This window comes from Bubalus bubalis, chromosome 14 (genome assembly GCF_019923935.1).
Source record: "Bubalus bubalis isolate 160015118507 breed Murrah chromosome 14, NDDB_SH_1, whole genome shotgun sequence".
NCBI lineage: Eukaryota > Metazoa > Chordata > Mammalia > Artiodactyla > Bovidae > Bubalus > Bubalus bubalis.
Window position 1 is genome coordinate 41,908,621 of NC_059170.1, and position 14,396 is coordinate 41,923,016.

At 51.1% G+C, this 14,396-nt stretch overlaps 1 protein-coding gene across 1 annotated transcript; it reads right to left on the reverse strand.

Annotated features, from left to right (window-relative positions):
• Positions 1-1,625: 1,625 nt before the first annotated feature.
• NXT1 (nuclear transport factor 2 like export factor 1) lies at positions 1,626-4,526 on the reverse strand. The gene is made up of 2 exons (XM_006062806.3): positions 4,245-4,526; positions 1,626-2,286 (listed from the first exon to the last, which is right to left on the reverse strand). The coding sequence occupies exon 2, from the start codon at positions 2,230-2,232 to the stop codon at positions 1,810-1,812; it is 423 nt and encodes a 140-aa protein (XP_006062868.1). The 5' UTR covers positions 2,233-2,286; positions 4,245-4,526; the 3' UTR covers positions 1,626-1,809.
• Between the last annotated feature and the right edge of the window lie 9,870 nt (positions 4,527-14,396).

Here is a 14,396-nt window from a genome sequence, read left to right on the forward strand (position 1 = left end):
TCACTTGTAGATGAGACAGTCCTGCATTCACCTAAAGCCCCTCAAAGCCTCGAGGATTAGAAGGCTCTGTGTCTGGACCCTTCCTCAGCCAAGTTGGTGTACCTCTAGCCCCCTCCATCATCACTGAGTTTCTCAGTCATGAGCCTTTGGAGGGGAGCATTCTGTAAGACGAGTTGGCTATCTCTGAACCTGGATCTTTTTTCTCTTGGGGCACTGGAGTGGGTTTTCTGAGGCCTCAGCACTGCTTAGTTCGTGTGTGCTAAGTCGCTTCAGTTGTGTCTGACTCTTTGCGACCCTACGGGTTGTAGCCCTCCAGGCTCCTCTTCCATGGGATTCTCCAGGCAAGAATACTGGAGTGGGTTGTCATGCTCTCCTCCAGGGAATCTTCCCAACCCAGGAATCAAACCGCCTTTCCTACATCTCCTGCATTGGCAGGTGGGTTCTTTACAACTAGCGCCTGGGGAGCCCAAGACTGCTTAGATCTGGCCTTAGAAAACAGACCTCCTGCAGTGGGGGGTTCTTGCTCTCTAGCAACTTTGAGCCCTGAGGACCCTGTCCACTCGCTGCTTGGCTTCTCCCAGAGGCCCAGTGATCCAGCACCTGAGACACCCCCCCACCACCCCCCACCCCACCAGCCCCACACACACACCCCGGGCTCTGTGTTCAGGCATGCATGCCAGCCTGGGACACTGACCAGGGCTTGCCCTGAAGTACAGGCTGCCGCTGCCCGCCACCCTCTGTGCAACAGCCATCGTCCAGCCTCCTGCCCTGTCCCTCTGTCCTGCCAGCTCCCAGTCCAGTCCCCAAGGCGAGGCCCCTTTTCCTCTATCAGAGGGGAGTGAGATCCTTATGCCCACCTTGCCTAGCCATCCCCAGTGGACGCCATAGCCCAGGGCTAGAGGTCCCTTCCATCTGTGCAGCCTACACAAGTCCCCCATTCCTAATCCTAACCCACACCCCCCAGCCCAACCTTTGATCACAGATTTACCTGGGGAAACTGCGTGTCCACAAGAGCTCATCTATTAATCAAAGGATGATGGAAACAGCTCATTTTTTCTTTACTTTGGCGAAATGGGGTGAGTTGGTCCTCAGGGTCAGTAAAACCAGCATCTAATTCTGATGCTCCCCGGCCCCACCTCAGTACTTCCTCCTCTTAAAAGCAGGTCTCCTCTTTGTAAGGGAGTAGTCAATGGAGCTTCCTGTTTACAAGCAGTTATTAGCTAACTCCAGGTATCTTACCTGTTTTCATCCATGTAACTCCCAGCACAGGTGCAAAGTCCCAGTGCGGGTCCAGCCACCTAGTCAGGGGGTTCTCTAAAATGTTTTAATAGACAGCTAGAGGGCTTTTGTAAAATGCCAAAAACGCTCAGGCCCACCCTCTGAGATTCAGTAGTTCGACCAGGATGTGCGCCTGCTGATTTTCGAAGAGTCCCAAGGGTGGCCTCTGTGTGTGCCCATGTGTGCGGGCTGAGTCCGGCTCTGGTACACCTGTGTACACATCTGTGCCTGAGGCAGGTGCTCAGCCCTGGATCTCAGTCTCTGCAGTGCCTTCTGCTAGCCTTGCAGCTTTAACCCTCCTTCTCCTGGGCCCCTCTCCCCAGTATCGGCCAAACACATCCAGCAAGGAGAAAAGAAGCAACATTTTATTCATCAGAATTTCCAGAACCAGAGTCTCTCCTGGGCAAATAGAAAAATAGAGAATTTTACTACTTCAAAAAGGCATCTGTGACAAACAAGTATATGCCCAGACAGGGGTCCCTCAGACTTGAGTGAGCCCAGGGTTCAGGCTGGGGGTGTCCCGCCACCCCACTAGCAGGCCCAGTCCTGGAACCGGAAGCAGTCACTGGCGATCTTCCACACTGTGTTGCTGGGTGAGGCCTGGGCAGTCAGGATGAAGTTCTGGTTGAAGTCCCGCTGTTTGTTGCCCTCAAACTTCACTGTCCCACAGATCACCACAAGGACTGTGGTCTGGCTCGGGGTGGCTTCGTCATGGACAGGCTGGCAATCTACCACGTTGATCTGGAATTCGCTGGAAGGCAGCATCTCAAAAAACTCACTCAGGGACTCTTGCCCGGAGACGGCGTTGCCGTTCCACACCAGGGTGGCTGTGCCCATGTACAGGCGGGACAGCAGCCGCCGCCGCTTGTCCATGGTGCTGTAGTACACGTTCACGAACTCCTCAGCTGCACGGCACGCCTGGTCCACATAGGTCTTGAAGTCCACGGAAGCCATCACTGGCCCTGCCGAGGGAGGCCGTGGCCCAGGTGCCTCCTGTACCCAACGGGGCTGTAAGGTGGAAGAGACCCTGTATGAATGCTGATGACCGTCATGCCCCACAAAGGACCAGTCCTCCCACTGAGGCGAAATTCTGGGCGCCCCCTGCTGCCAACGCCTGGCCCGGCTGGGCTCCAGTTTGCCTATTTGAGACAGGAACATCCCTACCTGTGCATGACTAGGACTGCAGTGCAGGATGAAAGGAAGCAGGGGACGCCACACACTCAGTTAAAAAGCCTGAGACCCACACGGTCAGCAATGACAGCTATTACTATGAATTTTAACAACCTTATTTTATAAGCTGTAGTACAACTGACTGTGGGAGGCTGCTTTTTCCTGGAAGCATGGAACAGCTGTGACTGCCCTCGTGTGTCTGGTGCAGACACCACACTCCGGAGAAGGGAATAGTGGCCCAATAAAGGCTGATCCGTCTATCATGAGCTCACCTACTGGGCCTGGGAGGGTGAAGAGAAGGCAGGTTTCCTAAGAGGGCAAGAGAACAAATGTCGAGAGAACAGGACAGGACCAATAATGGTGGCCACAGTTCTCACTATGGGCTCTATTTAAGGAGCAAGGCTGGAGTTGACTGGAATGAGTGAGGACTCAAGAGCTCCAGGGAGCACAGGGGAGTCCTGTGAGCCAAGAAAGGACAGGCCAGACAGAAGAAATTCTGTGGGGTGAGGAGGTGATGACAGCAAGGAAGAATTTTAGCTGTAGCCAAAATGAAACATTTCCTTAAAAAAATAAAAAAAGTCCAAAAGCATAAGGAAAAATTATTTGCTTTTTTTTTAGGGTATACAATAACTATTGTAGTTGTATTCTTTTTTGCCTGATTAAAATATTTCACTACACAAAAATCCAACAGAAGACAACATTACTAAAATATTGGATGCATTTAATTTACAAACTTAAATACTGAGTATTTTTTTCATTTCAACGTTGTGCATGCATGCTCAGCAGTGTTCCTTTGACTCTTTGCGACCCCATGGACTGTAGCCCCCCAGGCTCCTCTGTCCATGGGATTCTCCAGGCAAGAATATTGGAGTGGGTTGCCATTTCCTTCTCTAGGGGATAGTCCAGACCCAGGGATCGAACCCGCCTCTCATTTCCTGCACTGCAGGCGGATTCTTTACGGGGATGAGCCATGGGGAGAGTCTAACTTAAAAAAAAAAAAAAAAAAATCAGCTTTAGAACAAGACAAAAGATCCCACGCAAGGTTAGGAGGGAGTCAGGGAGAGGAAGGTGGAGGAGGCCAGAGCCTCCAGGAGAGAACTGGCCAGGGGGAGGAGGGGGTAGGCGGGGAGAGCTCCGGCCTTGAAAAGAGCGCTGAGGGCCAGGCACCGACGCCGGTCCTGCCACACCCTCCGGGCGGGGGTGGGGCGGGGGTGGGGCCTCAAGTCCCGCTGCCCAAACACTCGCTCCAAACTCTACTTGCCAACGCTTTATATACACCCCGTCCTTCAATAGTCACCGCGAACTGATGAGGCGTTACGGTAACAACGTCGCAACGAAGAAAGAAAACCCAGGTGTGGACGAGGTCGAGGGTGGACACGCCCCTGATCTGTCCTCTACTAGAATACGCTGCCTGCCGGGACGGCGCGGTCGTCTCACCGGCTCCTGCCTCTCTTGGTCCAGTCTGGGGACGCAGGGTTCCAGGATGGCCAGTTTGTAACCTCCCCCTCCGGGCCCGTCGCCCTCGCTGGACACCACCCCCCGCACTCAGCCGAGCGCCCATCAGCTGGCGTCCACGCCGATAACCGGCATCTCGGGCCTCCGCAGCTCAACCAGCTGCCCGCCCGGGGGTCCTTAGGGAGCGGTCGTTTCTGCGGGACTGCGACCGCCCCATACTCGCGGCGAGACCAGGCGGCATCCTCGCCACGCGGGGGCCACTGACGGGTGGGGGGAACCTCCTACGTACGCGAGGGTCATCTACCAGACCGGGGAGCGCAGATCTGCGCAGGGGCACCTACCTGCGCGGGAGTGACCGCCCTGCTCAGTGCGGGAGACGACTGGGTCAGCGGGGGGCTCAGTTGGGCGGGCAGGTGCAGGGGAAATCACCGCACGGGTCGGCGTGGGCGGCTCCGTTCACGCGGCTATGCGGAGCCCCCCGTGACCGTAGGCCGGGCCAGCCGAGGCTCCGCGGTCCTCGGCCGCCTGCCCAAGGGGGCCCGGGAAGAGCCGCCTCCGCCGCACCACTACCTCCGAGGACCTGCCGGGTCCAGCCAGCGCCTCTGCGGGTTCCCGCGCGCGGCCAGTCAGCAACGCGCAGACTCGAGCGTCCGGCCCCTTCCCGCCCCGTGACGGACAGCCGTTTCAGCCAGTGGGGCGGCCTACCGTAAGGCTAGCCCTGCCTAAGTGTGGCAGGGGTAAGGCAGCTTCCGTGAGAGGCATGTTCCCAGAAGACCGCGCGCTCGAGTTTTCATTGGTCTATAGACGCCGGCCCGAGGTTAGGTGAGGTCTCTGATTGGACGAAGCCTCGCAGGTCCCCGGCTCTGGGGGCGCTCTGGTGCCTTCTCGCGGCTGCGCAGAGGCCTCCAGGCAGGGGTTAACTGACGCTGCCTCCTGTTCTGGGTATGTGCACCTTGGCAATGCCAGGGCGGTCCTTTGCCTGCTTTCCTAAGGGAACGCTTGCTCTCAGAGTTCAGGACCAGTTTAGAAAGTGATGGGCTCTTCAGTATAGGCTACCGCCCCCCCCCCCCATGAAAAATGTGGTTTATAAACAAATAAGTTGCAGGTTGAGTAGAACGTTTGAATTGAACTAGCGTCTTTGGAACCGTATGCACAAGACAATGTCTTTACAAAGCCCGATCCAGTGAAATTGGAATTTAATCTACAAAACTCCGAATCCCAGCATCACTAGCATGAAAACGAGAGTTGACCTCGTGCATGCCCACTGGGTTGGATTGTCGCTTTTAAGTTTCCGTATGTTTCCCATGTAAACCCATTTCATTTCATTCTCATAACTTCAGGGAGGCATCATTATTCCCGATTTTATAGACTAGGAGGTCGAGAGACAGAAATTAAGTAACAGTCTGGAGTCACAGAGCCTCTTCAGTCCTAGAAACACTGGTCGGCAGGATATTTAACCAGCACTAGGTTCTGATGAAAACAAGAGTTTAACCCTCAGAGGCAGCCCAGCCAGCAACAGGAAGATGGGAGGTCGGGAACTTTCAGATTAGTCTCTACCATCTAAACTGTGCCTGATCCACAGCAAGGGGTCGGTAAATACTGTTTGAATGAGCAGACAGGGTTCAAATCATTGCTCCACAACATTCTAGTAGGCTTGCAAGCAAGCCTATTTTATACTTTCCAGTGCTCCTTGAGTTTAGAAAGTTAGACACACTGCTGGCTCTAAGGCAGCAATTCTGGGGTGGTGGGCTGCCTAATTAGGGCCACTGAACCTAGAGAAGGAGTTTGCCAGGGGATTTTGGAAAAGATGCTATTTCTCTGGGCATGTGATGTGTGGTGGTGCTGCTCCAGCCATCTTGCTATGCTGAGGCGGGCACCTTGTGCCATGAGGCAGACAGGAAAGAAGGGGAGAAAGCAGACTTTGATGACTGTTGGGAACAAAATCAACCCTGAAGTTTAGACTTTGTAGTTTCAAGAGTCAGTAAATTCCCTTTATTATCAGTACTACTAAAAATTGGGCATAAACAAACACAGTGTTAGTTGTTCAGTCATGTCTTACTCTTTGCAACCCCATGGACTGTAGCCCACCAGGTTCCTCTGTCCATGGAATTCTTCAGGCAAGAATACTGGAGTGGGTAGCCATTCCTTTCTCCAGGCGATTTTCCCAACCCAGGGATCGAATCTGGGTCTCCTGCATTGCAGGTGAATTCTTTAGCAACTAAGCTATCAGAGAAGCCTATAAACAAATCTACTTGTAAGTTAATTAGTGTGGCTTCCTGCACTAGCAGAGTGATTGTGCAAGTAAGTTAACCTTCTTGAGGTTCAGTGCCTCATGTGTAGAAGAGGGACAGTAATGCCCTCATTTCCTTGGGTCAGGAGTGACTGGAAGAGGGTGTGGTCAGTGCTTAGCCCAGGGCCAGGCACAAAGCAAGCATCCAGGAATCACTGGTATGCTTTGACGTTTTGCATTGATAACAGCTTCCTTATTTGCCAATGATCCTTCCAACAACTGGCTTTTAAACTTGGAACAAGTGTACCAACAAATTGGTGGGATTTGTCACCAAACCACATGGGCGCCTTCTGGAAGATGAGCCTGGCTTGAGCAGCCGTGGAGCCAGTGGCCTATTTGCCTCATGGAGTCTGTCCAGGGAGGAAGGACACAGCTGGTCAGACGTGCCGAGCTGCTGGCAGCTCTGAAGACAGGCTGGTATTCTTGGGTCTGTAAACCCGGTACCGAGCTTCTCCCCTTATCTGCATAGTTCTCTGCTGCAGTATCTGATGGCGTTTGCTTGATAAGGCTGCGTGACTTGGAGCTGATCTCCTGGTGGTCCACGGCGATGGCTGGGCAGTTGTGCCTGCAAAACAGGATGACCAGCACCATCGTGTGCTGTTCTCTCCCTGCTACTACCACCCCCACCCCCTCACCCGCCCCACTAGAGGAGCTATTAAAAATTGAGCATAAACAAACATAATGTTAGTTGTTCAGTCATGTCTTACTCTTTGCGACCCCATGGACTGTAGCCCACCAGGCTCCTCTGTCCACAGAATTCTTCAGGCAAGAATACTGGAGTGGGTAGCTATCCCCTTCTCCCACCCTCCCCCCACCCCCATGACTGGAGGAATCATCCAAAATGCTGCTGGACCAGAGTGAGCTGATACTGCCTTTCTGGAAGGTCACTTGGGACCTGTCTTTTCTGGGGGTCCTAGGAAGGCAGGGAGAACAGAAGTCCATTAGTTTAGGAGCTGAGCTGTGGCCAGGAGCCCAGAGGGGAGGTGTGAGCAAGAGAGAGGTAGGGACGGAGAAGGGGAGCAAGTGTGTGTGCACACATCTACACACACACACACACACACACACACACACCAGAGAGGAAGCAGCAGAACTACAGAGGAAGCAGTCCTGGGAGTGGGCTGCCTTAGAAATGGACCCTCCAGTTCTGGTCGGGCTGCTGGGGCTGGTATGGCTCAGGGTAGACATGTGCCTCCCTGCCAAGCCCTGCCCTGATAGGTGGCGGACTCCTGAACAAATAAACGGCTGGTCCCCTGTGATGCACCGAGGATCATGTGGTCTATTATGCAGCACTCTCGGAGGCTCACTGAAGCCCCGTCCTGAGGCTCAAGGAAAGCCTCCAGAATAGCACCTCACAACTGTATGACCTGGTGGGCCACTTGCCACTAAAGGGACCCTAAAGACAGGGCCCCTCCAGGCCTTCCACAGTGACACCGCCTCAAGAGCTGCCCACGGTCCGAATTGGCTCCCTCCTCATCTCTGAAATTGCACCCAGACGGAAGTTTGTTCATCTGCGCTTGAACCTGTGTCCTGGAGACTAGAGCACCCTGTGAGACCAGCACGGAGTCTGAGGGAGCAGGGGAGGTGGAGGCCATGGCAGCATGGATGGGGCCACGACCAGGACCAGGGGTGATGGTGGATGATGTGATCTGAAGGGTCTGCGTTCCCAGGAGAGAAAACGTCACTAGGGGGGACGAGACATGGTCCATTGAGCACAGCTCCCTCCAGCAGCAATGCCCATGTTTGTCCCATAGGCTTTCCACCTGCTTCGGTGTCTCCCACTGGGCTGCTGGATCATAGCCAGACTGGCCTGCAGCTTCCTTTTTCTTATGGATGACATTGTACAGGAGGCAGAGATCAAGACCATCCCCAAGGAAAAGAAATGCAAAAAGGCAAAATGGTTATCTGAGGAGGCCTCACAAATAGCTGTGAATAGAAGAGAAGTGAAAGGCAAAGAAAAAAAGAAAAGATATACCCATTTGAATGCAGAGTTCCAAAGAAGATCAGGAGAGATAAGAAAGCCTTCCTCAGTGATCAATGCAAAGAAATAGAGGAAAACCAAAGAATGGGAAAGTCTAGAGATCTTTTCAAGAAAATTAGAGGTACCAAGGGAACATTTCATGCAAAGACGGGCACAAGAAAGGACAGAAATGGTATGGACCTAACAGAAGCAGAAGATGATAATAAGAAGTGGCAAGAATACACAGAAGAACTATACAAAAAAGATCTTCACGACTCAGATAATCACGATGGTGTGATCACCAACCTAGAGCCAGACACCCTGGAATGTGAAGTCAAGTGGGCCTTAGGAAGCATCACTATGAACAAAGCTAGTGGAGGTGATGGAATTCCAGTTGAGCTATTTCAAATCCTAAAAGATGATGCTCTGAAAGTGTTGCACTCAATATGCCAGCAAATTTAGAAAACTCAGCAGTGGCCACAGGACTGGAAAAGGTCAGTTTTCATTCCAATCCCAAAGAAAGGCAATGCCAAAGAATGCTCAAACTGCCACACAGTCACACTCATCTCACATGCTAGTAAAGTAATGCTCAAAATTCTCCAAGCCAGGCTTCAACAGTATGTGAACTGTGAACTTCCAGATGTTCAAGCTGGATTTAGAAAAGGCAAAGGAACCAGAGATCAAATTGCCAACATCTGTTGGATCATTGAAAAAGCAAGAGAGTTCCATAAAAACATCTACTTCTGCTTTGTGACTATGCCAAAGCCTTTGACTGTGTGGACCACAACAAGGTCTGGGAAATTCTTAAAGAGATGGGAATACCAAGTCACCTCACCTGCCTCTTCAGGAATCTGTATGCAGGTCAGGAAGCAACAGTTAGAACTGGACATGGAAAAACAGACTGGTTCCAAAGAGGGAAAGGAGTACCTCATCCTGCTTACTTAACTTATATGCAGAGTACATCATAAGAAATGCTGGGCTGGAAGAAGCACAAGCTAGAATCAAGATTGCTGGGAGAAATATCAGTAACCTCAAATATGCAGATGACACCACCCTAATGGCAGAAAGTGAAGAAGAGAACCTCTTGATGAAAGTGTAAGAGGAGAGTGCAAAAGTGGGCTTAAAACTCAACATTCAGAAAACTAAGATCATGGCATCTGGTCCCATCACTTCATGGCAAATAGATGGGGAAACAGTGACAGACTTTATATTTTTGGGCTCCAAAATCACTGCAGATGGTGACTGCAGCCATGAAATTAAAAGACACTTACTCCTTGGAAGAAAAGTTATGACCAACCTGCCGCTGCTGCTGCTGTCACTTCAGGCATTTCCAACTCTGTGCAACCCCATAGATGGCAGCCCACCCGGCTCCCCCATCCCTGGGATTCTCCAGGCAAGAACACCGGAGTAGGTTGTCATTTCCTTCTCCAGTGCATGGAAGTGAAAAGTGAATGACCAACCTAGACAGCATATTAAAAAACAGAGACATTACTTTGCCAACAAAAGTCTGTCTAGTCAAGTGAAAGTCGCTCAGTTGTGTCCGACTCTTGCGACTCCATGGACTATACAGTCCATGGAATTCTCTAGGCCAGAATATTGGAATGAGTAGTCTTTCCCTTCTCCAGGAGATCTTCCCAACCCAGGGACTGAATCATTGCAGGCGGATTTTTTACCAGCTGAGCCACAAGGGAAGCCCCCAGGTATACTGGAGTGGATAGCCTATCCCTGCTCGAGCAGATCTTCCCGACCTAGGATCGAACCGGGGTCTCCTGCATTACAGGCAGATTCTTTACAAACTGAGCTATGAGGGAAGCCCCTGTCTAGTCAAAGTTATGGTATTTCCAGTAGTCATGTATGGATGTGAGAGCTGGACTGTGAAGAAAGCTGAGCACTAAAGAATTGATGCTTTTGAACTGTGGTGCTGGAGAAGACTCTTGAGAGTCCCTTGGACTGCAAGGAGATCCAACCAGTCCATTTTAAGGAAATCAGTCCTGAATATTCATTGGAAAGACTGATCCTCAAACTGAAGCTCCAATCCTTTGGCCACCTGATGTGAAGAACTAACTCATTAGAAAAGACTCTGATGCTGGGAAAGATTGGAGGCTGGAGGAGAAGGGGATAACAGAGGATGAGATGGTTGGATGGCATCCCCGACTCAATGGACATGAGTTTGAGTAAACTCCTGGACTTGGTGATGGACAGGGAGGCCTGGGATACTTCAGTCATGGGGTCACGAAGAGTCAGACACGATTGAGTGACTGAACTGAACTGAACTGATGGGGCCATAGCATGTGTCCGCTTCAGTCATAACTCTCAGGACTATCTAATTCCTCTGTGTCTTAGCAGCTTCTTTCAGCATGTAAAAAGTGCTTATCTGTGGCTAGTGTCCTGATCTGGAAGTGGATACAGAGCAGCAATGCAGTGCAGGTGGTAGGTGTGGGAGGTGCAGGAGCAGAGGGGAGGGAGAGTTGAGACAGGACAGGTATGATACCAAGATTTAAATAAAAGGTACAAATTTCCTCTTCATCCTGTTCCTGGCACAGAGCTCCTAAATCCCTCGGAATTTCCCAAGTGGAACAGTAGAGTTGTCTTTTGTTATGTTGATAAGCTGACTTTAGGGACCACTTTCTGCTTTATTGACTATGCCAAAGCCTTTGACTGTGTGGATCACAATAAACTGTGGAAAATTCTGAAAGAGATGGGAATACCAGACCATCTGACCTGCCTCTTGATAATCCTATATGCAGGTCAGGAAGCAACAGTTAGAACTGGACATGGAACAACAGACTGGTTCCAAATAGGAAAAGGAGTACGTCAGGCTGTATATTGTCACTCTGCTTATTAAACTTATATGCAGAGTACATCATGAGAAACGCTGGGCTGGAAGAAGCACAAGCTGGAATCAAGATTGCCAGGAGAAATCTCAATAACCTCAGATATGCAGATGACACCACCCTTATGGCAGAAAGTGAAGAAGAACTAAAGAACCTCTTGATGAAAGTGAAAGAGGAGAGTGAAAAAGTTGGCTTAAAGCTCAACATTCAGAAAACGAAGATCATGGCATCTGGTCCCATCACTTCATGGGAAATAGATGGGGAAACAGTGGAAACAGTGTCAGAGTTTATTTTTTGGGGCTCCCAAATCACTGCAGATGGTGACTTCAGCCATGAAATTAAAAGACACTTACTCCTTGGAAGGAAAGTTATGACCAACCTAGATAACATATTCGGAGAAGGCAATGGCATCCCACTCCAGTACTCTTGCCTGGAAAATCCTATGGATGGAGGAGCCTGGAAGGCTGCAGTCCATGGGGTCGCTGAGGGTCAGACACGACTGAGCGACTTCACTTTCACTTTTCACGTACATGCATTGGAGAAGGAAATGGCAACCCACTCCAGTGTTCTTGCCTGGAGAATCCCAGGGACGGAGAAGCCTGGTGGGCTGCCATCTATGGGATCACACAGAGTCGGACACGACTGAAGTGACTTAGCAGCAGATAACATATTAAAAAGCAGAGACATTACTTTGCCCACAAAGGTCTGTCTAGTCAAGGCTATGGTTTTTCCAGTAATCATGTCTGGATGTGACAGATGGACTGTGAAGAAAGCTGAGCACCAAAGAATTGATGCTTTTGAACTGTGGTGTTGGAGAAGACTCTTTAGAGTCCCTTGGACTGCAAGGAGATCCAACCAGTCCATTCTGAAGGAGATCAGCCCTGGGATTTCTTTGGAAGGAATGATGCTAAAGCTGAAACTCCAGTACTTTGGCCACCTCATGCAAAGAGTTGACTCATTGGAAAAGACTCTGATGCTGGGAGGGATTGGGGGCAGGAGGAGAAGGGGACAACAGAGGATGAGATGGCTGGATGGCATCACCGACTCGATGGACATGAGTTTGAGTGAACGCTGGGAGTTGGTGATGGACAGGGAGGCCTGCCGTGCTGTGATTCATGGGGTCACAAAGAGTCGGACACGATTGAGCAACTGAACTGACTGACCTAAGGGTGGAGCTGATTTCCAGAAGAACCAACCCAGTGATGAGAGGATTAGAAGGTAGAACTTTCAGCCCCAGGTCTGGACCTCTGAGGAGGGGAGAAGCTTGGAGGTTGAGTTCAATCACCAATGACCAAAGATTGAACCAATCATGCCTATGTGCATAATAACAGACTGGTTCCAAATAGGAAAAGGAGTACGTCAAGGTTGTATATTGTCATCCTGCTTATTTAACTTATATGCAGAGTACATCATTTGAAATGCTGGACTGGACTAAGCACAAGCTGGAATCAAGATTGCCAGGAGAAATATCAATAACCTCAGATATGCAGATGACACCACCCTTATGGCAGAAAGTGAAGAAGAACTAAAGAGCCTCTTGATGAAAGTGAAAGTGAAAAAGCTGGTTTCAAGCTCAACACTGAGAAAACTTTGACTGATGCTGAAGCTGAAGCTTCAATCCTTTGGCCACCTGATGCAAAGAACTGACTCATTAGAAAAGACCCTGATGCTGGGAAAGATTGAAGGCAGGAGGAGAAGGGGACAACAGAGGATGAGATGGTTGGATGGCATCACCGACTCAATGGACATGAGTTTGAGTAAACTTCAGGACTTGGTGATGGACAGAGAAGCTTGGCGTGCTGCAGTCCATGGGGTTGCAAAGAGTTGGATACGAGTGAGCAACTGAACTGAACTGAATTGAAGAACCTAAAAGGATGGGGTCCTGAGAGCTTCTGGGTTGATGAACGCCCAGAAGAAGGAGGCTGGTGAGCTTGGAGGGGGAAGGGAAGCTCCACCGTTTCTCCACACCCTGCCCTGAACATCTCTTCCAGCTGACCTCCTGAGTTACATTCTTTTATAATTCATTGTCCCCTTTCTGGCCCCTGCAATGTATTATGAAAGAATGTAACTCAGGATGTGGGGACAGTTACATTCTTTCATAAAGCAGTGGTCTAGTAAGGACTGATTTCTGTGAGTCACTCCAGCAAGTCAGCCTGAGGGCGTGCCGGAGTGGGGTCGGAGGAACCTCTGATCTACAACCAGTTGGTCAGAAGCGCAGGTGACCACCTGGACTTGTGTCTGGCATCTGGGGAATTTTGCCTGACTGAGCCCTTAGCCTGACACCATCTCCTGGTAGAAAGAATTGTGTGGAGTTGTTGGACACCAGTTGTGAAGACTCCCACTCCAGTGAACCTCAAGGATGGTGATGTTGACTTGGGTTCTGTCGACCTTTGCCCTAATGCTGTGCTGAATTCTCCTGCCTGAGCCCCTTCACGAACACACATGTACCCAGTCAAACACTCTGCCAGGCAAACACTCTTTTGGGGAAGATCCCCAGTGTTCTCTTTATTTCCTGCAAGTAATACATTCCTCCTTTTCCTGCTCTTTGGCTTGACTGTGTCTTTTGGCCTGACACCCACAAAGAGGAGGACCCAGTTTTTCAGGCAACAGTCCCACCTTGGAGACCAGAGAGGGGACAGAGCTGGGGTATCTGCATCCAACTTCTGAGGATCCTGGGCTGCGGGAGGGTGTCGTTTCCTGGCACCAAGTTCTGGAAAAACCCTCGGGCATTTGGAAGTTAGTTGGAGCCTCTGGCGTGGGAGACCCCTGGCTGTGGTGGGGACAGTGGAGTTGAGGAGGCAGGCATTGTAAGGGGGTGGTGACCCTCATACTCAATGTCCTTCACAGGCCACCCCTTGGTGGTGGGCCTGTGAGGTGACTGGTGCCAGTGTTACCACTCCTAGATGCCCAGCTGGGTAGGCTGGCCGTGTCCTTCCTTAAGCCACAGCTGCTCCGAGCTAACCACCCCGGGAAGAGTGGAGTGCTTCCTGGTCCCCGCCCTCTGTGAGCTGACCATCTGCGTGAGGTCCTCAGGGAGAGGTGGTCTGGTAAAACTGCCTGTCCCTGGGGCCCCACTTCACTCCCTCTAAGGTGTTTTTATACAGCATCTGGTCACCTGCGGAAGGACCCTTCTGGTCCAAGAATCAGCAGGGCCCAGAATCAGCAGAGATGTGTGTCTGAAGCAGCAGGGCCCCACCGGGAGATGACAAGGTGTCCAGGGAAGAGGGGACTTGAGACGCCTCAGCCAACGTGGGGAAACTAAATAAGGAACCAGAGTTTCTGAACCTTCCTTCTCCCTGGAAGCCTGCGGAAGCTTGGTGGAGCTGACGATGGGGGCTTCCATGCTGTCCTTTCTGGATATGGGTCCTCTGGCCACAGACTCCAGCCTCATCCAGGGTGCGGCAGGACACCG

Excerpts from the sequence above, each read along its gene's own strand:
- NXT1 (XM_006062806.3), bottom strand. The coding sequence starts at position 2,232 with ATGGCTTCCGTGGACTTCAAGACCTATGTGGACCAGGCGTGCCGTGCA.